The 25,689-nt window shown below is 44.1% G+C and overlaps 1 protein-coding gene across 4 annotated transcripts in view; it reads right to left on the bottom strand.

The window, feature by feature from the left end:
* Window positions 1-25,689, bottom strand: part of epg5 (ectopic P-granules autophagy protein 5 homolog (C. elegans)) — a 236,083-nt gene that overhangs the window by 145,848 nt on the left and 64,546 nt on the right. For all 4 annotated transcript variants that reach the window (XM_038790783.1, XM_038790784.1, XM_038790785.1 and 1 more), the window contains exons 10-12: window positions 18,852-19,013; window positions 11,361-11,518; window positions 9,319-9,473 (exon numbers count right to left, since the gene is read on the bottom strand). In XM_038790783.1, coding sequence (XP_038646711.1) covers window positions 9,319-9,473; window positions 11,361-11,518; window positions 18,852-19,013 — 475 coding nt within the window. The remainder of the gene's footprint in view (window positions 1-9,318; window positions 9,474-11,360; window positions 11,519-18,851; window positions 19,014-25,689) is intronic.

Below are 25,689 nucleotides of genomic sequence, written 5' to 3'. Positions count from 1 at the left end.
AAATACATTCACAAGAGTAACACACATGTTACAAAAGTCTATCTTATATTCTCATGTTCACAGTCTGAAACTAAGTCACAGATGCCAGCCCAAAGCAACTTCTATGGATTGCTCATCAACTCCCCTCAGATGCTTGTCACCACAGGTGGTCTCCCAGAAGCTCCATCTTTTAACTTGGGTTTCCAATCTCCACTCTCGAAGAACTCGCCTTGGGATTTCCTCCAAAACTGTACTTTTACTTGAATATCTTCCACAAGGATCCACCACCACTGTGTCGATCTCGGATTCCGATATTCCATTCCCCTGGATCGCCACATACATTCAAGCTGCGCCTTCCACACACTCTCCGATACTTAGCTGTGCCAACAGAAACCACTGCCGCACAGGCCTTATTAAAGCTTCTGGCTGTCTGCTTCGGTCTTCTGGCTTCTCACCCGCCCACTTTCTCTTGATTCTGCTCCTTGCAGCTTCCTCTCTTTAATTTGGAGCTTTGTCCTCTGCTCCTTACTTCAACTTCACGGAACGGAATCTTGTTCAAATTTCTGTTCTTGTTCTCTGACTTAAGTGTCTTCTGAGACTTTTGCTTTGTCCCAGTCCCTAGTTTCTGGGACTTTGGTTCTCTTGGGAATCTGCTTTCCGCAGTGTCCTCTACCATCCAGCTCCTTCCAACTGAACTAATACTGCTTTCAGTTTCCCTGTGGGTCCCCAGTTGCTGGGTAACAATCTCGTTTTTTTCTATTTTGTTTTAACTTCCCTAAACCAATACCGCTTTGATAACAGCTCTCTATTTCCAGAGTCACAGAACCTCATTACAATACAGCAGGTATACAAACAAACCCACAGACATACAGGCATCATTCTATGGTGAACTCAGGTTCTCCCTTTCTTAATACACAAATACAGAAATATAAATTAAATGAAAACTTAAAGCTGTAGTTTATTCCTCACACACACAAATACACACATAACTTACTTACAGAATCAGAATGATAGAATTTCTACAGTGCGGGAGGCCATTTGGCCCATTGAGTCTTCACCCACACTCTGAAAGAGTGCCCTATCCAGACCCACGTCCTATCCCCCTAACCCTACCTATCCTTTTGGACACAAAGGGGCAATTTAGTGTGGCACCATGCTGGCCCCACTTAAACTATATCTCATAGCATAGAACTTATACTGCAGAAGGCGGCCATTTGGCTCATCGAGTCTGCACCGGCTCTTGGAAAGAGCACCTTACCCAAGCCCACACCTCCACCCTATCCTCATAACTCAGTAACCCCACCGAACCCTTTTGGACACTAAGGACAATTTTGCATGGCCAATTCACCTAACCTGCACATCTTTGGACTGTGGCAGGAAACTGGAGCACCCGGAGGAAACCCACGCAGACACGGGGAGAATGTGCAGACTCTGCACAGACAGTGACCCAAGCCGGGAATCGAACCCCTGGAGCTGTGAAACACTTTGCTAACCACTGTACTACTGTGCTGCCGCTATCTAGTTTCTAACAGTACATTGAATTGCTCAACAATGCAATTTCGTTCCTATGGTTAGTTCCTCTTGTTGCTTTTTCTGCCTACCACAGTGTCACTTTTAATTACAAGCCTTAAAAGCATGTACTCAATCCAACCCAATTTAGGCTTATGGAGTATCCTCCTCAAATTTGTCACCATACTCTGCCTACTCCATGATGGGCAGCACGGTAGCACAGTGGTTAGCACTGTCGCTTCACAGCGCCAGGGTCCCAAGTACGATTCCGGCTTGGGTCACTGTTTGTGTGGAGTCTGCACGTTCTCCCTGTGTCTGCGTGGATTTCCTCTGGGTGCTCCGGTTTCCTCCCACAAGTTCCGAAAGACGTGCTGTTAGATGAATTGGACATTCTGAATTAAACTGAGCCTGGCACATGATGAGGAGGAATTAACCCTGCCCAGGGCCTCTGCCCACAGACCCGCTTCCAACTCCTCACCTAGCTCCTCCACCCACTTGCCCTTGAGCTCCTCCACTGGGGTTCCTCCGCCTCCTGTAGTTCCTGGTAGCTATCCAACACCCTCCCCTCCCTCACCCAGGTGCCGGAGACCATCCTGTCCTGTATCCTCAGCGGCAGCAGCGTCGGAAAGGCCGCTATCTGTTTTTTAAGGAAGGCTAGTACTTGCAGATACTTAAAGGCATTTCCTGGCGGCAGATTAAATTTGTCCTCTAGTGCCTTCAAACTGGGAAAGCTTCCGTCTATGAACAGGTCTCCCATCCTTCGGATGCCTGCCCTCTCCCAGCTCTGGAACCCACCACCCATCCTACCCGGGACAAACCTCTGATTGTTGCATATCAGGGTCCAGACCGACGTTCCCTCCACCCTCTTGTACCTCCTCCACTGTCCCCAGATCCGCAGTGTCGGCACCACCACCGGACCTGTGGAGTAACAGGTCGGCGAGAATGGCAGAGGAACTGTTATCAAAGCTCCCAGACTAGTACCTTTACATGACGCCGCCTCCAGCTGCTCCCAGGCTGCCCAAACCCCCATCCCCCCCCCTCCCCGACTGCGCTCCAACAGCGATCTCCTTATTCGCGGAGTCTTATTCGCCCACAAAAGCCCGTAATTATCCTACTCACCCGCTTAAAAAAGGCCTTAGGGATGAAGATGGGGAGGCACTGAAAGACAAACAAAAATCTGGGGAGGACAGTAATTTTCACGGTGTGCACCCTCCCTGCCAGTGACAGCGGGAGCATGTCCCACCTTTTAAAGTCCCCTTCCATCTGCTCCACCAACCGGGTCAGGTTGAGCCTGTGCAGGGCATTCGATTTCCTGGCCACCTGTATACCCAGTTAATGAAAACTTCCACCATCCTGAGCGGCAGCTTTTTCAGTCTCTCCTCCTGCCCCTTGGCCTGGATCACAAACAACTCGCTCTTTCCCATGTTCAGTTTGTACCCTGAAAAGCTGCCAAAATCCCTCAGGATCCGCATAACCTGCCCCATCCCTTCCACAGGGTCCGAAATGTACAGGAGCAAATCATCCACGTATAACGAGACCCGATGTTCCATCCCCCCCCGAACCAGTCCCCGCCAGTTCCTCGAGGCTCTCAGCGCCATAGCTAGTGGTTCTATAGCTAGGGCAAATAGTAACGGCGAAAGGGGACACCCCTGTCTTGTTCCCGGTGAAGCTCGAAGTACCCCGGCCTCAGCCGGTTTGTACATACACTTGCTACAGGTGCCTGGTACAGCAATTTCACCCAGCCAATAAAGCCCTCACCAAACCCGAACCTCCCCAGCGTTTCTCAGAGGTACTCCCACTCCACCCGGTCAAAGGCTTTCTCTGCGTCCATCGCTGTTATCACCTCCGCCTCCCCTCCTTCTGAGGGCATCATAATAATATTCAAAAGTCTCCGGACATTGGTATTGAGTTGTCTGCCTTTAACAAACCCAGTATGGTCTTCCTCTATCACCCCTCAATTCTTGTGGCCAGAACCTTAGCTAGCAATTTGGCATCCACGTTTAAAAGCGAAATCGGCCTGTATGACCTGCAATGTTCCGGGTCCTTCCCTCGTTTAAGAATGAGTGAGATCAAAGCCTGTGCCATTGTTGGGGGGAGGGGTCTTTTCTCTCTGGCCTCATTAAAGGTCCTCATCAGGAGTGGACTCAATATTTCCAAAAATTTCTAGTAGAATTCTACCTGGTAATTGTCCGGCCCCGGGGCTTTACCCGATTGCATGCCCTCTATACCCTTCACAATCTCCTCCAATTCAATCGGGGCCCCCAGCCCCTTCACCAGGTCTTCTTCCACCTTTGGAAACCTCAACTGGTCCAAAAATTGCCTCAACCCTTCCGCTCACGTCGGGGGCTCCGACTCGTATAGCTTACTATGGAATTCCTTAAAGACTTTGTTCACCCGCCCCCCGTGTTACCCTCCTTATTCTTTACTCCCCTGATTTCCCTGGCTGCTCCCTCTTTCGCAGTTGGTGTGCCAGCATTCTACTCGCTTTCTTCCCATACTCATAGACTGCCCACCTTGCCTTCCTCAGCTATGCTACCGCTTTCAATGTGGTCAGCAGTTCAAACTCCGCCTGCAGACTCCGCCGCTCCCTCAGTAGCCCCGCCTCGGGGGCCTCCACGTATCTCCTGTCCATTCGGAGTATGTCCTCCACCAGTCTCTCCCTCTCGGCTCTTTCTCTCTTTTCCCTATGGGATCGAATTGAGATGAGTTCCCCTCTGACAACTGCCTTCAGAGCCTCCCAGACTGTTGCCGCTGCTACCTCACCCGTATCGTTTGTTTCCAGGTAATCCTGGGTGTTCCTGCTAACCGCCCGCAAACCTCTTCGTCCGCCAGCAGCCCCACATCCAGTCTCCAGAGTGGGCGCTCTCCTCACTAAGCCGCAGGTCCACCTAGTGCAGGGCATGGTCCGAGACTGTGATTGCTGAGTATTCTGTCCCCGCCACCTTTGGGATTAATGCCCTGCTCAAGACAAAGAAGTCCATGCGGGAATAAACCTTATGAACGCGGGAGAAAAAAAAAGAGAACTCCCTCGCTCTCGGCCGCACGAACCTCCAGGGATCCACCCCCCCAATCTGCTCCATAAAACCCTTCAGTTCCTTAGCCACTGCTGGTCACTTCCCTGTCCTGGACTTCGACCGGTCCAGCTCGGGGTCGATGACTGTGTTAAAGTCTCCCCCCATGATCAGGTGCTGAGACTCTAAGTCCGGGATTTTGTCTAGCATGCGTCTTATAAATTCCACATCATCCCAATTCGGAGCATAGACGTTCACAAACACCACCCGGACCCCCTCCCACTTTTCACTCACCATTATATACCTGCCCCCCTTATCTGCAACAATTCTCCCAGCCACGAATGCCACACCCTTACGGATCAGAATTGCTACCTGCCTGGTCTTCGAATCCAACCCTGAATGGAACACCTGGCCTACCCATCCCTTTCTCAATCTCGTGTGATCTGCGAGCTTTAAATGGGTCTCCTGAAGCATTGCTACGTCTGCCTTTAAGCCCCTTAGATGTGCGAACACGCGCGCTCTTTTGACCGGCCCATTCAAACCCCTCACATTCCACGTGATCAGCCTCGACGGGGGGGGGGGGGGGCGAACCCCCCCCTCGAGCCTGCGCCCTTCACTTCCTCGAGCGTCACCACAGGGAGCCGCCGCCCCGACCCTCAATTGGTACCCCTAAATTGATACCTCCTCTAAGCAAAGTAGCATCCCCCCCTCCCCAACAACCCCACGACCCAAAACCCCCCCGCCGAGCACCAGCTGGGCACTTGCTCACCCCCAACTACGCTCTCGAGAGTTAGCTGACCCATGCTGACCCTGGCAGTGCCCGCCCCTGGCACCGATCAGACTGTCGCCTCATTGTCCGGACCTTTTTCCCCACATGAATAACCAATTAAACTACTTCTCCAGCCCCAGTGAGTAAATGGTAATAAGAAACAAAAAATAAACAGAGACACTAACTTTGCCCCATGAGGAGACACTTGTTGAACCAAGGCTCCAACTTCCTGAAAATTCGCACTAAGTACAGGGCCCCCTCCAGCCACCACCACAGCCTTTACACGCACCCAACATTGCATACAATCTTATATTAGAAACTGTACCGTGTTACCCAGCCCGACCGCCGCATTCCACCAAAGCTTAACTGTCCTTTAATTAGAGTCCAGCTTTTCTTGTTTGACGCATGACCACGCCTCATCCGGCGTCTCAAAATAGTGATGCTGTTACCTCGCTGGGTGTAGCATCCCAAATTGCACGTCCTTGCTGAAGAAGGTCACCTTCACCCGGTTGAATCCAGCTCGCCTCTTGGCCAGCTCCGCACCAAGGTCCTGGTAGTTGCGTATCACGCTGTTCTCCCACCTGCTGCTCTGTTCTTTTTTTGCCCACCATAAGACAAGTTCCTTGTCCGAGAAATGATGAAATCTCACCACCATGGCCTTCGGCGGTCCATTCGCCTCGGGCTTCCTTGCGAGGGCGCTGTGCGCCTCGTCCAGCTCGAGGTCGAGGGAATACCCCCGTCCCTATCAGCGTCTCCAGCATCTTGGACACAAATGTTCCCGCATCCGACCCCTCCACACCTTCGGGGAGGCCCACAATTCTCAAGTTCTGTCTCCTGGACCTGTTTTTTAGGCCTCCGGCCTCTCCTGCCACTTCTTGTGGAGGTCATCCTGTGCCTCCACCTTAAGGGCCAATACAATCAACTCATACTCATGGTCGGATAGCTTTTTCTCCATCTCCTTAATCGCTTTCCCTTGTGTTGCCTGAGTTGCGATCATTTGGTCTATTGATGACTTCATCAGGGCCAGCATGTCCTTATTAAGATCGGCAAAACAGCCCCGAAGGAACTCCTGTTGCTCCTGTGCCCACTGCGCCCATGGACCCTGGTCTATACCGGCCGCCATGCCGTGCCTCGGTGCCCGCTCCTGTCTGCTGGGACTTAAACGCTTCACCCGGCCACTCCTGGTCCAGCTATCCATACAACAGAGAGGGAATCTTTTTGGCAGTGTTTGCTTCACCAATCTGCTCCAAAAAGTCCATGGAAACTCCTGAAAAATGTCCGAGTGTCGGTTCCAGATGGGAGCAGCCGAATGCGCGACCTACTCCTCCATGGCCGCCACCGGAAGTCTCGTCACCGCTTCTTCAATGGCCTTGGCGAGATCTTTTCACAGTTGTTCCCTCTGCTGCTAGAATTTAGCTTTAATAAAGGCCTTTAAGCTCGCCCTTCCCCCGCCTGTATGTTGGAAGAGGCTTTTGCCTTTGCTGCAGCTTCAGCCAAATCTTTCACTGTAACTAAGAGACATACCATTCCTGGGGGAAAGTACTCTTCCAACATTCACCCACGTCTTTTCATCAAAATTCCACCCCGTATTGATTAAAAAAAGAGCTCTTTTCTGTAACCTTGGGCAGGAGCTGCCTTGTGTGTGACCACTTACTCCATGGTCCACACCGGAATGACATCGAGAGACTTAATCGGGAATATGCAGAGGTGAAATCGAGGCAGCAGAGAAAGCCAACAAACTTCCTAATAATTTATTTACCTGACTCTCCATACACCAGGTAGCCTGCATGTAGCAGTCTCAAGATTGTGCATTGGATTTACAGTAATCTCAGAATCCATCAAGCAAGTCATCCTTGATTCAGAGAAATTTCTTGAAAAGGAGAGGACTACAATTCATTTAAACAAAGTATTTACAGCATATAAGAACAGGCCATTCTGCCTAACTTGTTTATACTCCACCTGAGTTTTCTTCATCTAACATATCCTCTTATTCCTTTCTCCCTCATGTGTTTATCTAGCTTTCTCTTGAATGCATCCATGTTTTCCACTTCAATTATTCCCTCTAGTAGTGAATTTCACAATGTAACCACTCGCTGGAGAAATAAATTTCTCCTGAATTCTCTTTTGGATTTATTAGTGCCTTTCACATATAGTTTAGGTTTCTCCTACAAGTGAAATCATCTTCGCCACATCTACTTTATTCAACCATTTTAAAACCTTTATTACAACACCCTGTAGTCTTTTCTAGAGGCAAGGGCCCAGTCTATTGAATCTTTCCTGATAAGTATAACCTCATAGTTCTGATATTGTTCCAGCAAATATTTTTTGCATCGTGTCCAATACCTTTATATCCTTATTATAATATACAAACCAGAATTATTCACAGTATACCAAATGTAGCCAAACCAAAATTCTACACAAGTTGAGCATAACTCCTAATCTTGTCAACTCTATCCTGCCAGAAATAAGCTCCATGGAGTTGCTTACTTTTTTTTCTAAATGGAGTTGCTACTTTTGGTGATCTCTACTCCCTTTGATCCTCTACGCCATTTCAAGAAGCATGTGTCCTTCTTATTCTTCCGACCAAGAGTTACCTCCTACAGATCTATATGGAAGCTCATTTGCCAATTACACACCCATTCTCAAATATTTGTGTTCCTGCATTGTGCATTTAAAAAAAAAATTGCAATATATAGAGGATAAGCTAATATGTATCCATTATAATTTTCCAATATCCTGTTCTAAGCTATCCATTTAAATAATATATCTTCACTCTTCCATCAGACTAAATCAAATAAATGTGTTTAATTTAAAATGAACAGCATACTATATTGCACATATAGCAAATTAATGAGCTTTCAAAGATCAGGAGAACTGTACTGTTTGTAAAATAACACAGTACATACACTTCTTTTTTCCTCTTTACTTAGTTTGAAGACACCAAGGTTCAATTCATTCCATTTCTATCCAGACTGCAAGAGCTTCAACATAAATTAGGAATCAAACCTGGGATCATAAATGAATTGCAACACTGAACCGACAGGGAACTAAAAGCTTTTAAAAATATTAAATAGGGTCCAAGGTACATTCTAACATTTGGGTGGGATTTTTAGCTCCCAATGGGGACTGGCACAGAAGCAGGCAGGCACACAAATTGTTGCCTCCGGTCAGGATGCTGGTTTGCAGGCATTATGCTGCCCCCAGATCATTTTTCTCTGGGCAGGATGTGGAGCAGTAGAGCCCGCAAGCAGTAGGTAGCCAACTGAGCTACTTAAATGGTACTTAAGTGCTATTGTCAGAGATGGGTCCCGGAGGTGTCCGGGACAAGGCAGTTGCCTGGAGCTAACTTTGCAGCAACAGGCCAGCATTCCAGGCAGGCTTTGAGGCCCGACCGACCTATGTAACTTCAGCTGTAGCCACAGGCTTCCTTCTGTGGGCGGGATGCCTTTCTACAATGGTGGCCCAGCTACAGAGTTCCTCTTTCGTTTAAAAGTTTGAGAAGTTGGAGAAAGGGCACCTCCGTCTTGAGGTACTTATTGACCCTCAGTTTTGTGAGCCTGCCCATCATCCTTCATTGGGCGGTGAACCCACTCTCTGGCCATTAATTGGCCAGTTCTGGTAAGTCACTGCCAGATGACTGTTTCCCATACAGTCTGGGCCCCTTACCCCGATTAACCAATGTTGAGGTCCCAAAATGTATAGGGAAAATCCCGGTCTTTGACAGTGCTATTCATGATCAATGAAGATAAGTGATAGTGAACAAGATATTTGAGCATTCTGAGTATTCAGAGACAGCACGTTCAGATATACATCAAGTTAGGTTTATAAACTAAATACTATAAATAATAATCATTTTGATTATCCTTAGCCATCAGCATTGAATAGTTGTATGAACCATATTAATCATTACATCTTTATGTTCATTAAAGCTATTTTTAGTACTTCAGTGCTAAAGTCAAACATGAGCTTAAGTTATTGTCCCTTATATTTCAAAGCAAATACTATTGTAACAGAAGTTACATTATTTAAATTTCTTGATAATGTGCATACCTCATATATTTCTAAAGCAACTGTCTTCACAAACTCTTGATCCACATTTCCTTGCTTTGGTTGGGTCATATGTGCAAATGTAGTGAGAAGGCATATTCCTTCTGAGTTGGTAATGTTGGACAGACATTTCTCAAACATTTGTTTATGCTCAGGATCTGCATTAAATTAGAGACAAAGTAATGTAACGTGTTTCCAAGAATTGCACAAAGTAGAAGCTTTTAACACATGGACTGTCTTATAAATTGGAAGAAGCCCACTTTAAAATAAATTGGAAGCAGTAAAAATTGAAAGCAGGGCTAATTTAGCTCAGTGGGCTAGACAGCTGGTTTGTGATGCAGAACAAGGCCAGCAGTGTGGGCCCAATTCCCGTACCAGCTGAGAATTCTAAATTCTCCCTCTGTGTACCCGAACATGCGCCGGAATGTGGCTACTCGGGGCTTTTCACAGTAACTTCATTGCAGTGTTAATGTAAACCTACTTGTGACAATACAGATTTTTACATTTAAAATATCTAAATTTGTGCAAATTTAATGGCTTGGACCAGATACCGGGAGTTGGATTCTCTGCCCCACTGCACCACATTTCTGTTTCACTACGCCGGCGAGATGCTCCGTTACGCCAGCTGATCAATGGGGTGGGGCAGCCCCACACCGTCAGGAAAACTCCGGGCTGCCGGCAAAACAGAGCATCCTGCCTGCAGAGAATTCAGCCCCAGGTTTTTAAATTGCTTTTCTCTTGCAACCAAACTACTAACAACTTCCAATAAAAATCATACCTACTCTACTTCAAAGGGTCTATCTCTCAAACTGTTGAGAAACTGGGGCGTTTTCTTTGTTTCTAAATGAATAATAGTAATAATCTTTATTAGTATCACAAGTAGACTTTACATTAACACTGCAATGAGGTTACTGTGAAAATTCCCTAGTCTCCACACTCTGGCGCCTGTTCGGGAACACTGAGGGAGAATTCAGAATGTCCAATTCACCTAACAAGCATGTCTTTCTGGACTTGTGAGAGGAAACTGGAGCACCCAGAGGAAACCCATGCAGACACGGGGAGAACGTGCAGACTCTCCAGAGAGAGTGACCCAAGCCGAGAATTGAACCTGGGATCCTGGTGCTGTGATGCAACAGTGCTAACCACTGTGCTAATATGCCAGGAAAAGCTCACATTAATCTATTTGAGCTTTATCTTCAACTTAATTTTTGTTTTTGGGGAATCTGCCAATTAATATGGTGTGAGAGTACCAAAAGTTTGGGAATCGAGAAATATGCAGACTAGGCCAAGTAGGGGTGAAGGATTTTGTGAAGGATATTAGAGATTTCACGATAATCAGCAGGCTTTATGTTCATGTACTCTGGTGCTATAATAATAATCTTTATTGTCACAAGTAGGCTTACATGAACACTGCAATGAAGTTACTGTGAAAAGCCCCTGGTCACCACATTCTGCGCTGTTTGGGTTTATAGAGGAAGAATTCAGAATGTCCAAATTACCTAACAGCACGTCTTTCGGGACTTGTTGGAGGAAACCAGACCACCCGGAGGAAACCCACACAGACACAGGGAGAATGTGCAGACTCCGCACAGACAGTGACCCAAGCTGGGAATCGAGCTTGGGACCCTGGTGCCGTGAAGCAACAGTACTAACCACTGTGCTACCGTGCCGCCTGTGTTAGACCACAAATGACAATACTTATTGAATTTAATTTCATAACTTGCCGCACCAGGATTTCAACTCAAAACATTGTGTTGCTAGTCCATTACCATAACCAACAGACTACAATACTAATGAATTATTTTAATACTCCAAAACTGACAGATTAAAGATCCTGCACACCATACTTGAGGTTATATTCACAAAGTTCTAATGAAAGACTAGATCTAAAATATCAAAATTTATTCACTGATGTCTCCTATCGCCTAATCAATTTCCAACTCATGTTAATTTTAATCCTGTCAGAAATAACATAATTCCAATAAATCAACATTATTACTTTTAATTATGTGGATATCTATAGATGAAAAGTGTTATTTCAGTACCTTTAAGTTTGTCCTTGCACTCATTAAAATGTAGACGAGCACACAACCCCTCAATGTTTTCACTTTCTGCACAATGCAGAATATAGAAGAGTTTCCATATCATATCAATTGATAAGGTTTCGAATGGCATTTCAGACATGAAAAGCCAAATTCCCAACCTGTTGGAATAAAGGAAAATTAGTTTTTTTTCTTAAAAGAATTGGCATTTTACATACATTTTGATTGTTTAAGACAGCTAGATGCCCAACATATAAAATCATGTTTAAGATTCTCCAATCCTTTTAAAAATTTTTTGGAGTACCCAATTCTTTTTTTCCAAATTAAGGGGCAATTTAGCGTGGCCAATCCACCTACCCTGCACATCTTTGGATTGTGGGGGCGAAATACATGCAAACACGGGTAGAATATGCAAACTCCACATGGACAGTGACCCAGAGCCGGGATCGAACCCGGGTCCTCGGCGCCGTGAGGCAGCAGTGCTAACCACTGCGCCACCGTGCTGCCCTAGATTCTCCAATCCTAGCTATTAGAGAAACACACACAAATAATGGCTTCAATTGCCCAAGAGAAAGCATACAATCTTCACTTGCATCTATACAATCTTCACAGAGCTACCATTATCCCTTATACCAGGGGTGGGCAAACTTTTCCGTGCAAGGGCCACATTCAGAAATTCACAAATTTTTTTTAAAATGACTTGGTGGGCCACATAAAGACCTTTGGCCCGCGGGCCGTAGTTTGCCCACCTCTGCCTTATACACTTTGTTATCCAGTCTAGAGAACGGAAATGAGTCCAGGTGTAGAAACCACAGGTCTGTGGAGGGATGTTCACTATTGTTTGTGATCCCTACTGGAGATGCTCATGCAGTCTGTGACTCTGTATCAGTAAGACTTCATGTGAAATGAAAGTCGCCATAGTCCCTGAGGACTATAGGCTGCACTCTCCTTTTTTCTTGAGAGAGAGAACTGACTGATGATGGCGAGGGTCACCACCCTTCAGACAAGGGGCTAGGTTGAGAAGGCAGGCCTTCATGAATAACTTCAGCCGGTAAAGGAATTGAACACACGCTGTTGGTGTCGCTCTGCATCACGAACCAATCCTCCAGCCAACTGAATTAACCGACCCACCCATGTGCACTTTGTGTCTCAGGCATATAGTTAAGTAATCAACCTTTGTAACTGTTAGCACATAGGCTGGATCAAGGCCTGTGCAGTGCTGTATATAGTTGTTGCTAATGTAACTGTGTTCAACTGGATCCCTTGCCTTTCTCAATATCTTGGCTCAGCATAGAAAGGATACAGAGAATTCCCTTGAGTTCTACATCAAAACTATTAATATATATGGTGGCAGCAGACTGCAAGAGACAATGACAATCTCTATCACCTTGAAGGATCAGATCAAAATCCTGACACTTCCTTCCTAACAGCAATGTTGGGTTACCTGTACCAAATGGACTGTAGCAATTCAAGTAGGCAGCTCACCAGACATGGGGAGAACGTGCAGACTCCGCACAGACAGTGACTCAAGCTGGGAATCGAACCTGGGACCTGGAGCTGTGAAGCAATTGTGCTAACCACTATGCTACCGTGCCCCCCCTGCATGGGGAAATGTCATGTCCCCAACTCCCTCCGGTTCTGACAAAGGTCATTGATCTGATGCATTTACTTGGCTTCTCCTCGACAGATACTGCCTGACCGGATGAGCATTTCCAGCATTCTGTTTTTATATTTGTTATTGTATACCTTAAATTGATGTGGTTAATCCATTTAACTACAATCTAACCACAGCAGGCATCAACATCTGGATATAGACAACACATTTATGTATATCATTTTGTTAAAACTTTTCAGCAACTGCTGTCCTTAATCTGATAAAAGTTCCTCAACAGCTATACAACAAGCATCTGTTTTCAGCATAATGTAAGGACCGAGGAGTCAATCAACTTGCTTTTCTAGATATCAAAATCCAGCGCTCACTATCAGAGTTAACCATGACTAACAGCTTAACGTGGCATCTTTTCTGAGCAGATTTCACAAAGTAATGTCCCAGCTCAAAGAAAATGCAAGCATACCCGACTTATTGACGCCTGGGTCCGAGCATGTAATATTAACTAACCCCTCTCAGATCAGTTGTAAAACAAAGGATATAGTTGCCAACTAAACACTTCTTTGATTCAGGATATGGAAGTCACTATTGTGTCACAGAATGTGAAGCTAGGCCAAATGGGACATGCAGTAAATTCCACGAATTAAGAAACAAATACCAATTTTCAAAATTTTTTTTAAAATTACATTTTTGTGGGATGTGGGTTTAATTGGCCAGGCCAACATTAGTTTCCCATCCATAGTTGCTTTTCAGAAGCGGTGGTGAGCTGTCTTCTTGAACCGCTGCAGTTCCTAAGGTGTAGGTACACCCACAGTGCAGTTAGGGAAGGCGTTCTAGGATTCTGACTGCGATATATTTCTAAGTCTAAGGAGCGAGTGACTTAGAGGAAAACTTCTAGCTGGGGGTGTTCCCAAGTATCTGCTGCCCATCTCCTTCTAGATAGTACTGGTTGTGGGTTTGGAAGCTGCTGCCTAAGGAACCTTGGCGAGTTACTGCAGTGCATCTTGAAAATGGTACACACAACTGCTACTGCTCATCAGTGGTGGAGGGATTGAATGCTTGTGGAAGGGGTAGCAATCAAGCGGGCTGCATTGTTCTGGATGGTGTTGTGCTTCTTAAGTGCCGTTGGAGCTGCACTCATCCATTATACTCCTGACTTGTCAATTGTCGATGGTGAACTGGCTTTAGGGAGGGTCAGCAGGTTGGTTACTCACAATAGGATTCCTAGCCTCTGACCAGCTCTGGTGGCCACAATATGGCTAGCCTAGTTCAGTTTCTGATCAATAGTAACCCCCAGGATGTCGATTGTGGGGATTCAGCAATGGTAATGCCATTGAATGTCAAGGGGCGATGGTAAGATCTTCTCTTGTAGGAGTTGGTCATTATCTGGCACTTGTGTGGCATGAATGTAACTTGCCACTTATCAGCCCAAGCCTGGATATTGTCCAGGTCTTGGTGTATTTGGACATGGACTGCTTCATTATCTGAGGAGTCGCGAATGGCACTGAACATTGTGCAGTCATCTGCGAAAATCTCCATTTCTGACCTTAGGATGGGAAGGGAAGGGAAGTCATTGATGAACTCTTTTGTGTAAGATACAATTAGTAAAGAATTATGTTTATTCCACAAACTGTCCTATTAAATAAAATTAGATTCTAGAGGAGATTGAATTGTGGACCTTTAGCATTAGCCTTTTAGAAAAACATCTTTTTACATTCTAATCTGCAACTGAAAACTAAAAATTCCACTTACTATAATTTAAATGCAACACTTATTACATTTGAAACAATAGCTTATATATCTGTGGTGTGCACACATATTTTAATGGTGTTTTATAGTTCTTCAGGCCAAGGATAGGCCCACCGTCAGTGTAAAAAGAAAATGGCGTGAAACCCCAATCAGGTGTCCCAGGAGTGGGATGCTATAATCAGAAAAGAGTCCCAGACAGGGAGTGGTCCCAAAGGGCATCCCAGATAGGTGACAGGGAGAGGGGCATAGAAAATTCCCAGTTAAGGAGAAAGAGAGAGGAGCAAAGAAAGAGCAGAAAAAGGGTTGCAGTCAACAGATTTTAAGTAGTGAGGGGTCAGGTGAAACCCTGAAGATCTGAGAAGGCAGAAGGTTCGTGACTCTGTGTTGTGAGCCATCATGTGAAGGTAACCCTGTGGAGAGGTAGTGTTCTGCCTGGTGTATCGAAGAGCTGAAGTTGTGCCTGTAAGTTGGTGCTGGAATATAGTCTTGGGACTCCACAGAATGGAGTCTCGGCAGAAGAGACTGAAACCCTACAAGATATGCAGTCATGAAGGCAGTTCAAGTCTCAGCAACGTTTGGAGATAATTCTCAGGCTAGACCTTCAAATGTGAAAGCTGGAATTCATTGCGAGAGAAATTGATAAGATTGGTTGACTCACCGTGTTTCCTGACTAATCCGTGGAATGTGCCTGGGTTGCATTTGTCATTTATTGTGTAGTGTGATTTGTTTTACCACATTGCCTGTTAATTCACGTTTGCTTCACATTAACTCAGAATATTAAAGATTGCAAATCATTTTTCCAACTTGTCTTGTGAAGTTTTCTTTGTTTGTTCAAAAAGGTTGGAATCTTGTGGCTTTATTATCTTAGCAAGTGTCTTGAATCTCAAACGTTATCTACTTCAAACAAAAGATTACTGGCCCCTAATTGGATTTCACCAAAAACTTCAGAGTCTGTTCTAGGATCATAACAATTGAGATCTACAGCCACTTTTCTCAGGTTGTAAAGCTATTCTTACCTCACTCGAGGTACCAAGATCATATTGGACCTTAGTTTGAGTCCCATTTTAGAGACTTGAGCACAAAGATTTAGGCTGACACTACACTGCAGTACTGGGAGTATTACACTGCGGGAGTTGTTGTCTTTCAGATGAGGCATTAAACCAACACCCTATCTGTCCTTTCAGGCAGCTGTAAAATATTCAATGGCATTATTTTGAACAGCAGACGATTTATTCCTGGTGTCCTGGATAATATTCATGCCTCAATCAACATCACAAAAACAGATTCTCTGGTTATCACCTCATCGCTGCTTGTGGGAGTTTGCTGTTTGCAAATTGATTGCTGTGTTTCCTACATTTTTGTGTTTCCTACATTACAAAAGTAACTACACCTCAAAAGTGCCTAATTGGCTGTCAAGCATTTTGGGATACTACTATAGTAATGCAAGTCCGTGTTTCATTCTATCAGGAAAACGCAAAAGTTTCAAATTGTAACCCTGATCTCCTAGGATCAATGATCATCTTTCAACTTACAGCACTATAAGGATCTGGTGATTATTCTACCTGCGTGTAAAATTAGTTGCCATGTTTCCTATATTGCAAACAGTGAATACACGTCAAAAAACTGTAATGTGCTACGTCACATCCAAAATTGTAAAAGTGCTGTATAATACAAGTCTTTCTTTAACTACTGAAATTTAAGGGTAAGCGAAGAAACAAATTGAACAAAAGGGAAACAGTATAAATTAGAGTGTCAAATTAGATACAGTAACAAGCCAGGTTAAAGTACAACAGGTTTATTTGGAATCACTAGCTTTCGGAGCTGATGTAGGAGCTACACTCCGAAAGCTTTAAACTGGCGTTGTAAGAATTTTAACTGTGCCCACCCCAGTCCAACGCAGGCATCTCCATATCAAATTAGATATAGATGGAGAAATAAGGCACGGGAAAGATAGGTTGGAGAAAGAGAAATGAGATACATATTATTTTAATAAATAAAATTATGAACACAAATAACCACTCAGAACAAATTATTACCTGCAGGAATAAGACTCCAAAGCTTCAACTGTTCCCTTTCTGGGCTACCAAGGTTGTGTGGCATTGTAGAAACATTAATCTCACCATTATAAGTGTCCTTATGCTGTGAAATGCCAGCCCTAACTTTCTGCTAAGTGTTCAATTCATTTTTATGGTGCCAGTCCTGCAGTTTTTTTAAACTTACAGGTATTAGGAAAACAGAGGAAAGGAGGAAATTGGGAACCAGAACAGGGTATTATTCAGTAAAGTCAGGGAGAGTTAAAAAAGCATCGTTGTGTGAGAAATTACTACAGTTTGGGAGACATTATTTGTAATAATTGTGGATATGGGTGGCTGTCCCTCGGAGTCTGTGTAAAAGCCTTTAAGGAGAAGAAATTCTAAAGGGGGTGGTGCAAATCCTGGACTGGAATTGCTGTTAAAGGTGAAGCAGATGCTTTGTTTAAAAGAGTAATTTGTAAAACCTGGATTTCAGCTTGCAAACTGCTGAGGGAAAGTATTTTTATGATGAAAGATTTTAAAGCGTGCTTCGGGACTGGAGTTTGGAAACTCCCACGTGACAATTATCTGGGGGAGGGAATCTGAGTAAAAAATCCACAGCCTCTAATTTGAATCAGACCAGAAACTCCTACGTGACAATTATCTGGGGGAGGGAATCTGAGTAAAAAATCCACAGACTCTAATTTGAATCAGAGCAGCTATGTGTATTTGACCACAGCCAATCCGTGCGCTTAAAAGGGACTGTATTAATGGGATCATTGTAGTTTATGCTGTACTTTGTAATCTGTGTCAATCTTAAAATCTGAGTGTATTTAAGATGAGGGGGTAAAAGTGTATTGCAGCAGAATTTAAATTGTTCATGTTTAATAAATGTTTTTTTCTTGTTGTTAAAACTAATTAGTGATCCTGTGACTCTGTTTCTCCACGTTTTATAAAAGAAAAAGAAAAAGTTATGGTTTTTTTGAGCCAGAGTTCCATTCTGGGATCTCCCATCCAGTTATAACATCATGTGGAATTGGAACACAGGGAAAATTAATAATAATAATCTTTATTAGCATCACAAGTAGGCTTACATTAACATTGCAATGAGGTTACTGTGAAAATCCCCTAGTCGCCACACCAGGTCGCCTTGAGATTTCATTTTTACAAGGCTAAGAACAGAGTTGCACAATTTAATTTGTGGCGATTTACAGCTCATGCCATTGCACTATCATGCCATTTCTTTTTACAGACTAATAATAGGAAGTACCTTTACCTTGCTTTTTTCCCCAGAAAATGCTACACAATGCAATGAAGTCTAAATCTCTGCTTTTTGGGGAGACAACTTCCAGTAACACCTTTAAAGATGGAATGAAAAAACTATTTAGGGGGTAAACTGTGTTGTAGTGAAATATATAATTGTTTTGAATTTTTGTTGAAAAACTATTCAGTTACAGAGAAAAAAAGGAACCAATATTAAAATTTCAGAAAGAATTGAGAAATTAATTGGGAAAAGATATATTCCTAGATGGTCAAATTGCATAAGAGGACGGTGGTAACAGTTTATAATGGCGGTTTGCATTATAAATATTGGCATTGACAAAATCGATAAGTGACAACAGGCTGTAATTTCACCATCAAGAGTCCTTATGGAGTGAAATACCATCCTAAGCTTTCCGTGGCAAGTTTAATTCCGGTTTATGGCTTTTTTTTATTCATTCATGGGAAGAGTGCCACTGGCTGGGCCAGCATTTATTACCCATCCCCAATTGTCCTCGAGAAGGTGATTGTGAGCTGCCTGCTTGAACTGCTACAATGTAGCACTTTCTTGCAACACATGGGGAGTTTTAAAGACAGGAAGTATTTGGAGACCTAATGTTTCTAATGATAGTGTTGTATGTGACAGGCTGATTCAATCAGATAATTGTTTCCTGTCTTAACACAAACGTGAGCGCACATGAGCTTAAGTGAATCAGATGGTATATAGGCACACAATTAAACATGTAACTAAGATATTGCCTTTATAAAAAGCAATCAAGCAAATTCAAAGACAACTTTAAAATAGATTAGTTCTCAAGTGCAAACTGTTCATCTGAATATACATTAATTTTGGTATCAACATACCTTTTGGCTTTTAACACGTGGAGTACTGCCCGAAGAAAGAGTTCGTCAAATTCCACTTGCAGCTTTTCTAAAGAGTAAAACTGGTGATTCATCCTGATTCCATGTTCTTTGTGGAAAGTGACATACTGAGCCCAGTGGTCACTTATGTAACAAACTGTCCTCCTAGTAATCAATTTAGAAACACAACAAATGGCTTAAAACTGAGAAATGATTATCTAAACAAACTGTAATGTTGCTTTGCCTTAGTCTCTCCTACCTACAGGCAGCTGGGACAGTATTTTTTTTGGATGGCAGAGTTTCCCACATCGCCACCTGAAAAATTGGTGGGAAACGTATCCCAGCTAATAATGGCTGCATGCTCCATGCAGCTTTAATTGGCTGTAGCCGGGACGTCTTCCCCTCACTCAAGAGGTCCCAGCCTATCAGATTGGTTTAATAAGTTTGGAGACGTGTTACCATTTAAAATTTTTTTAAGTACTCCTTCCGGATTGCAGTGGTCAATTAATATTGAAGCTGATGAGATAGCGTACAATTAAATAACTGATTTATCGTTACTTGGATTATCCTTTATCTTCTTAAAAAAGATGCTACAACTCTCCAGAACAAGAGCCAAAGGAAACTTGTGTCCAGAGTTATAAGAACAAAGAATACAGTACAGAAACATGCCCTTCGGCCCTACAAACCTGCGCCGATCATGATGCCTGTCCAAACTAAAACCTTCTGCACTTCCAGGGGTCCGTATCCCTCTATTCCCACCCTATTCATGCATTCAGCAAAATGCCGCTTCAATGCCACGATCGTATCAAATTCCACCATCTCCGCTAGCAGCACGTTCCAGGTACTCACCACTCGGTAAAAAAACTAGCGTGTCACCTAATAATTGACTTTTCCACTCTGGGGAAAAGTGTCTGATTATCCACTCTGTCCGTGCCACTCATAATTTTGTAAACGTCTATCAGGTCGCCTCTCAACCTCTGTCGTTCTAGCAAAAATAATCCAAGTTTATCCAACCTCACCTCATAGCTAATATCCTCCAGACCAGGCAGCATCCTGGTAAACCTCTTCTGTACCCTCTCCAAAGCATCCATATCCTTCTGGTAGTGTGGCGACCAGAATTGTATGCAATATTCCAAATGTGGCCTAGAATTCTGTACAGCATGACTTGCCAATTTTTTTATAATCAATACTCCGACCAATGAAAGCAAGCTTGCCGTTTGCCTTTTTGACTACCTTATCCACCTGCGTTGCCGCTTTGTGATCTGTGGACATGTACGTCCAGATCTCTCTGCCTGTCAATAGTCCGAAGGGTTCTGCCATTTACTGTATAACTCCACCTGCATTAGACCTTTCAAAATGCATTACCTCACATTTGTCCGGATTAAACTCCATCTTCCATTTTTCTGCCCAAGTCTCCGACCGACCTGTATCCTGCTGTATCCTCTGACAATCCTCTTCACCATCCGCAACACCACCAATCTTTGTGTCATCCGTAAACCTAATCAAACCAGCTACGTTTTCCTCTAAATTGTTTATATACACTACGAACAACAAAGGTCCCAGCACTGATTCCTGTGGAACACCACTAGTCACAGCCTTCCATTCAGAAAAACACCCTTCCACAGCTACCCTCTGCCTGCCATGACCAAGCCAGTTCGCCTCTGATCTTCTGTGACTTCACCTTTTGTACCAGTCTGCCAGGAGTGACCTTGTCAAATGCTTTACAGAAGTCCATGTAGACAACATCCACTGCCCTTCCTTCATCCATCATATTAGTTACTTCCTCAAAAAACTCGATAGAGTGAGTGAGACATGGCCTCCCCTTCACAAAACTATGCTATCGCTAGGGTAGCACAGATGCTTCACAGCTCCAGGTTCAATTCACGGCTTGGGCCACGTCTGTGCGGAGTCTGCACATTCTGCCTGTGTCTGCGTGGGGTGCTCCGGTTCCCTCCCACAAGTCCCGAAAGATGTGCCGTTTTTTGGACATTCTAAATTTTTGGGGTAATTTGGACATTCTAAATTCTCCCTCTTGTGTACCCGAACAGGCGCTGGAATGTGGCGACTAGAGGCTTTTCACAGTAACTTCATTGCAGCGTTAATGTAAACCTAATTGTGACAATAAAGACTATTATTGTAAAACAACCTCAGCCTAACCTGTCTCTATTCATAGCTGAAACGCTCCAGCCTAGGCAACGTCCTCATGAATCTCCTCTGCACCCTTTCTAGTGCGATTACATCTTTCCTCCAGTGTGGTGACAGAACTCTAATTGTGACTTAATGAGCGTTTTATATAGTTTCACCATAACCTCCCTACAGTTATATTCTGTGCCTCGTCCAAGAAAGGTATGTTTCCCACATGCCTTCTTACCCATCTTACCTACCTGTTCTGTTGCCTTCAGGGATCTTTAGAAACGCACACCGAGGTCCCGCTGATCCTCTGTGATTCCCAGCATCCTACTGCTTATTGTGTATTCTCTTGCCTTGTTAGGCCTGACAAAATGCATCATCTCACAATTTGATGATTATGACATGTGCCATTTACTGTACCACTTTGAGGTTAATCAGGTTAAGCCGTGACGGTTAAGCCATTGCCAAATATTCAGAGCATTTTACCCAAGGGAGCAGGGACTTAGCCATTAGAAAGAAATCAATCCTGGAGTATACTCAATGTACATGCATAAAGAACGAAAACTCCTTAATTCCTAATTTGGGCTTGGACCGGTCCATTTTAGGATCTAGCACACAATTGAACTCCACCCAGAGCCAGTTGATGCATATTCAGGTCTGGGATGGACCCCAACAGACTTTTTACAAATACCACATCATACATAGAAAATAGAAGTGGGAGCAGGCCATTCGGCCCTTCGAGCCTGCTCCACCATTCATTATGATCAAGACTGATCATCAAATTCAATACACTGATCCTGCCTTCCCCCCATATCCCTTTAGCCCCAAGAGCTATGTCTAATTCCTTCTTGAAATCATACAATGTTTCCACCTCAACTACTTTTTGTGGTAGTGAATTTCACAGATTAACCACTCTCTGGATGAAGAGATTTCTCCTCACCTCAATCCCAAAAGGTTTACCCCTTATCCTCAAACTATGACCCGTAGTTCTGGACTTCCCCACAATTGGGAACATTGTTTCCGAATCTACTGTCTCTAATCCGGTTAATTTTTTCGTTTCTAGGAAATCCCCCTCACTCTTCGAGACTCCAAAGAATAAAATCCTAACCAATTTAGTCTCGCCTCATATGACAGTCCCACCATCCCTGGAAGCAGTCTGATAAATCTTCACTGCACTCCTGTAACAGCCTCCCCGAATAGGCGCCGGAATGTGGCGACTAGGGGCTTTTCACAGTAACTTCATTTGAAGCCTACTCGTGACAATAAGCGATTTTCATTTCATTTCATTAGATAAGGATACCAAAACTGTACACAATACTCCAGGTGTGGCTTTCACTACAATTGCAGTAAAACATCCCTATTCCTATACTCAAATCTTCGAAGTCCAACATACCATTCGTCTTCTTTACTGCCTGCTGTACCTGCGCACTTACCTTCGACGACTGAGTATCCACTTCTCTCAATTTACACCCATACAAATAATAATCTGCCTTCCTTCTTTTGCTACCAAAGTGGATAACCTCACATTTAGCCACATTATACTGCATTTGCCATGCATATGCCCACTCACTCAGCCTGTCCAAATCCTGCTGAAGCATCTCTGCATCCTCTTCAGTTCACCCTCCCACCCAACTTTGCATCATCTGCAAATTTGAAAATACAACATTTAGTTCCCTCGTCTAAATCATTAATCTATAATGTGAACAGTTAGGGCCCTAGCACACATCATTACGGTACCCCACTAGTCACTGCCTGCCAATTAGAAAAAGACCCATTGATTCCAACTTTTTGCTTTCTGTCTGCTAATCTGCTCTCTATCCATCTCAATCCATGCCCGCAATCCATGCGCTTTAACTTTACTTATAATCTGCTATGTGAGACCTTTCCGAAAGCCTTCTGAAAGTCTAAATAAACCATATCTACAGGGTCTCCCTGGTCAACTCTAGTAGTTACATCTTCAAAGAATTCCAATAGATTTGTCAAGCATGATTGCCCTTTCATAAATCCATGCTGACTTTGTCTGATCACACCACTGCTTGCCAAATGCTGCACTATAAAATACTTGATAATGGACTCCCACAACTTCCCTATTACCAGCGTTAGGCATCGTCCCAGTTAGGGGAATAGATATTCACCATCACCACCAATGTAGCTACCAACCACCCACTAACCACCACGTATCACCCATTAGTGTCTGTAATGATCCTAGTGACCGATAGAGGGATTCTTTTACTAACCAGAATTGCAGCATCTCGAGCCTTGCCAATACACTCATCCAATACATTTAACTAGACCCGAGTCAGTGCTTTACAATGTAGGCATCTGCCTCCACCGGTGTCTCAAAATAATAATCTATGGACTCATGTGTGACCCATATCCTTGCTGATATTCCCCCCCCGATCCAAACACCTTTCTTGTACGGAGCAGCCTTAATCTTATAAAAGACCGTTCGCTTTCTCGCCAGCTCAGCTCCTACATGCTGGTAAATTATGAGGTTTCCTTCCCATCTGAACGCTAAATGCTGCACTATAAAATACTTGATAATGGACTCCCACTTCTTTGGCCCACTTCAGGACTCTCTCCTCCCTAAAGCTGTGGAAGCGAACATTAAGTGCTTGAGGTGGCTCGTTCGGCCTGGGCTTCTGCTGTAGTGTTCGATAGGCCCTGTCCAGCTCCAGAGGGGACGCGGACCCTTCTCGTCCATCATTTTCCAAACCATCTACGACAGGTATTTAGTGGGCATCGGCCCCTCCAACCCGTCTGGCAACCCCATGTCTCGGAGCTTCTGTCTTCTTGTCGACCTTAGCCTTCAATTGTTTGTTTACATTGATCATCGCCGTCATCTCGGCCTCCCACAATGCAAGCTGCTCACCTTGCATCATCAGGGCCTTCTCCATTCCCTCCAGACCTCGTCCAGTTTCTTTACTATGTCGGCTGTTTCTGTCAAGTTTCTGACATTGCCTCCCATCGCATGCCAAAGCATTTCTCAAATTCCCTTATCACCCCAATAGCATGTCTGCCGTGATCGGGTGGCCGTCGTCAAAAATGCTGCCTTCGCCATTTTGTCTATCAAGGAGCTGTGTGGGGCTTCCGAGTTCATCGAGGAGTTGTCTTCTGTGGTCTTTTTCCTTCCTTCTATCCCCATTTATTTGTTGTTTGAATCCTGTACCTAACAATCAGAAGCGTTTTCCTTTAAAAATCCCCTGAAAAATCAGGCAAAAGGGCCAAGAAAAGTATGGATGCTGTTCGGAGCTGCCTGCAATCATCTCTCACATGCTGCCACCGGAAGTCTAAATCGTCTATTATTAAAGGGGATTCTGTGATCGGGCAACACTTGTTGAACAATCCTGACTGCGCTAATAGCTACACTAACAACTAATTTAAGATAATGTGCGTTGCTTGCAATGTGGCTTATTTATGGCAGCACAGTAGCACAAGTGATTAGCACTGCGGCTTCACAGCGCCAGGGTCCCAGGTTCGATTCCCTGCTGGGTCACTGTCTATGCGGAGTCTGCATGTTCTCTCTGTGTCTGCGTGGGTTTCCTCCGGTTTCCTCCCACATTCCAAAGACGTGCAGGTTAGGTGGATTGGCCATGATAAATTACCCTTTGTGACCAAGAAGGGGTTATTGGGTTACAGGGATAGGGAGGAAGTGAGGTTAAGTGGGTTGGTGCAGACTCGATGGGCCGAATGGCCTCCTTCTGCACTGTATGTTCTATGTTCTATGCTTGTTAAAAGCGACATACACAGATTCATTCTCTGCAAATGAAAGGAATATATTCAAGCCTTGTACTTTTTTGAATTACCGGAGAGCTTGGGTGCCTATAGTTCCCATTCTTTCTTCATGTCAATACCTTGGCCAATCAGAGTACTTGTGAACAGTTCTGATCTTATTTAAGGCTGGGGAGATACTTGCATTGGAAGCAATTCAGTGAAGTTTTGCAAGATGGATTTCTGGGATGAAACTATTATCTTATTAGGAAAGTTTGAACAGTTTGGCCTATACTCATTGGTTTTTAGAAGAATGAAAGGTCATCTTATTAAAATATGTAAAATTCCGAGTGGGCTTGGAAGGGAGATGCTGAGAAGATGTTTTCAATCGAAGGGGAATCCGGAACTAGGAAACATAGTTTAAAAATAAAAGGGGTCCTCCATGTAAGACCGAGATTAGGAGGAATTTCTCCTCTCAGGGGGTGGTTAGTCTTTAGAATACTCTATATAGATAGCTGTGGAGGCTGGGTTAATGAATATATTTAAGGCTGCGCTAGACAGATTTTTGACTGACAAGGTAGTTGAGGGTTATGAGGGACAGGCAGGAAAGTGGCGTTGAAGCCACGATCAGTAAAATTAGTTCTTCCCCAATTGAGAACTTTTATTCCTGGTCTATCTTTGACCTTTTCCATAGCCACTCTAACTGAATTATCATAACGTCCACTAAAACACAGTTTCCAGCCCAGTTTCATTCCCTAAATCCAAGTCCATAATCACCTTTTCTTGTTCAGCTTGCTATGTATTGGCAAAAAAGGTTTTTCCTGAATGCATTCTATGAATTCTGCTCTCTCTGTGCCTTTCAGAATAATACTATCCCAGTTATGATAGAATTATGATATGAAATTCCCCACCATTATGATCCATTGTTTTAACTACCTATTTTTTTCTTTTAGAACAGTACAGCACAGAACAGGCCCTTCGGCCCTCGATGTTGTGCCGA

This window comes from Scyliorhinus canicula, chromosome 3 (genome assembly GCF_902713615.1).
Source record: "Scyliorhinus canicula chromosome 3, sScyCan1.1, whole genome shotgun sequence".
In the NCBI taxonomy this organism is placed as follows: Eukaryota; Metazoa; Chordata; class Chondrichthyes; order Carcharhiniformes; family Scyliorhinidae; genus Scyliorhinus; species Scyliorhinus canicula.
This window is presented reverse-complemented; position numbering and strand designations above follow the sequence as displayed.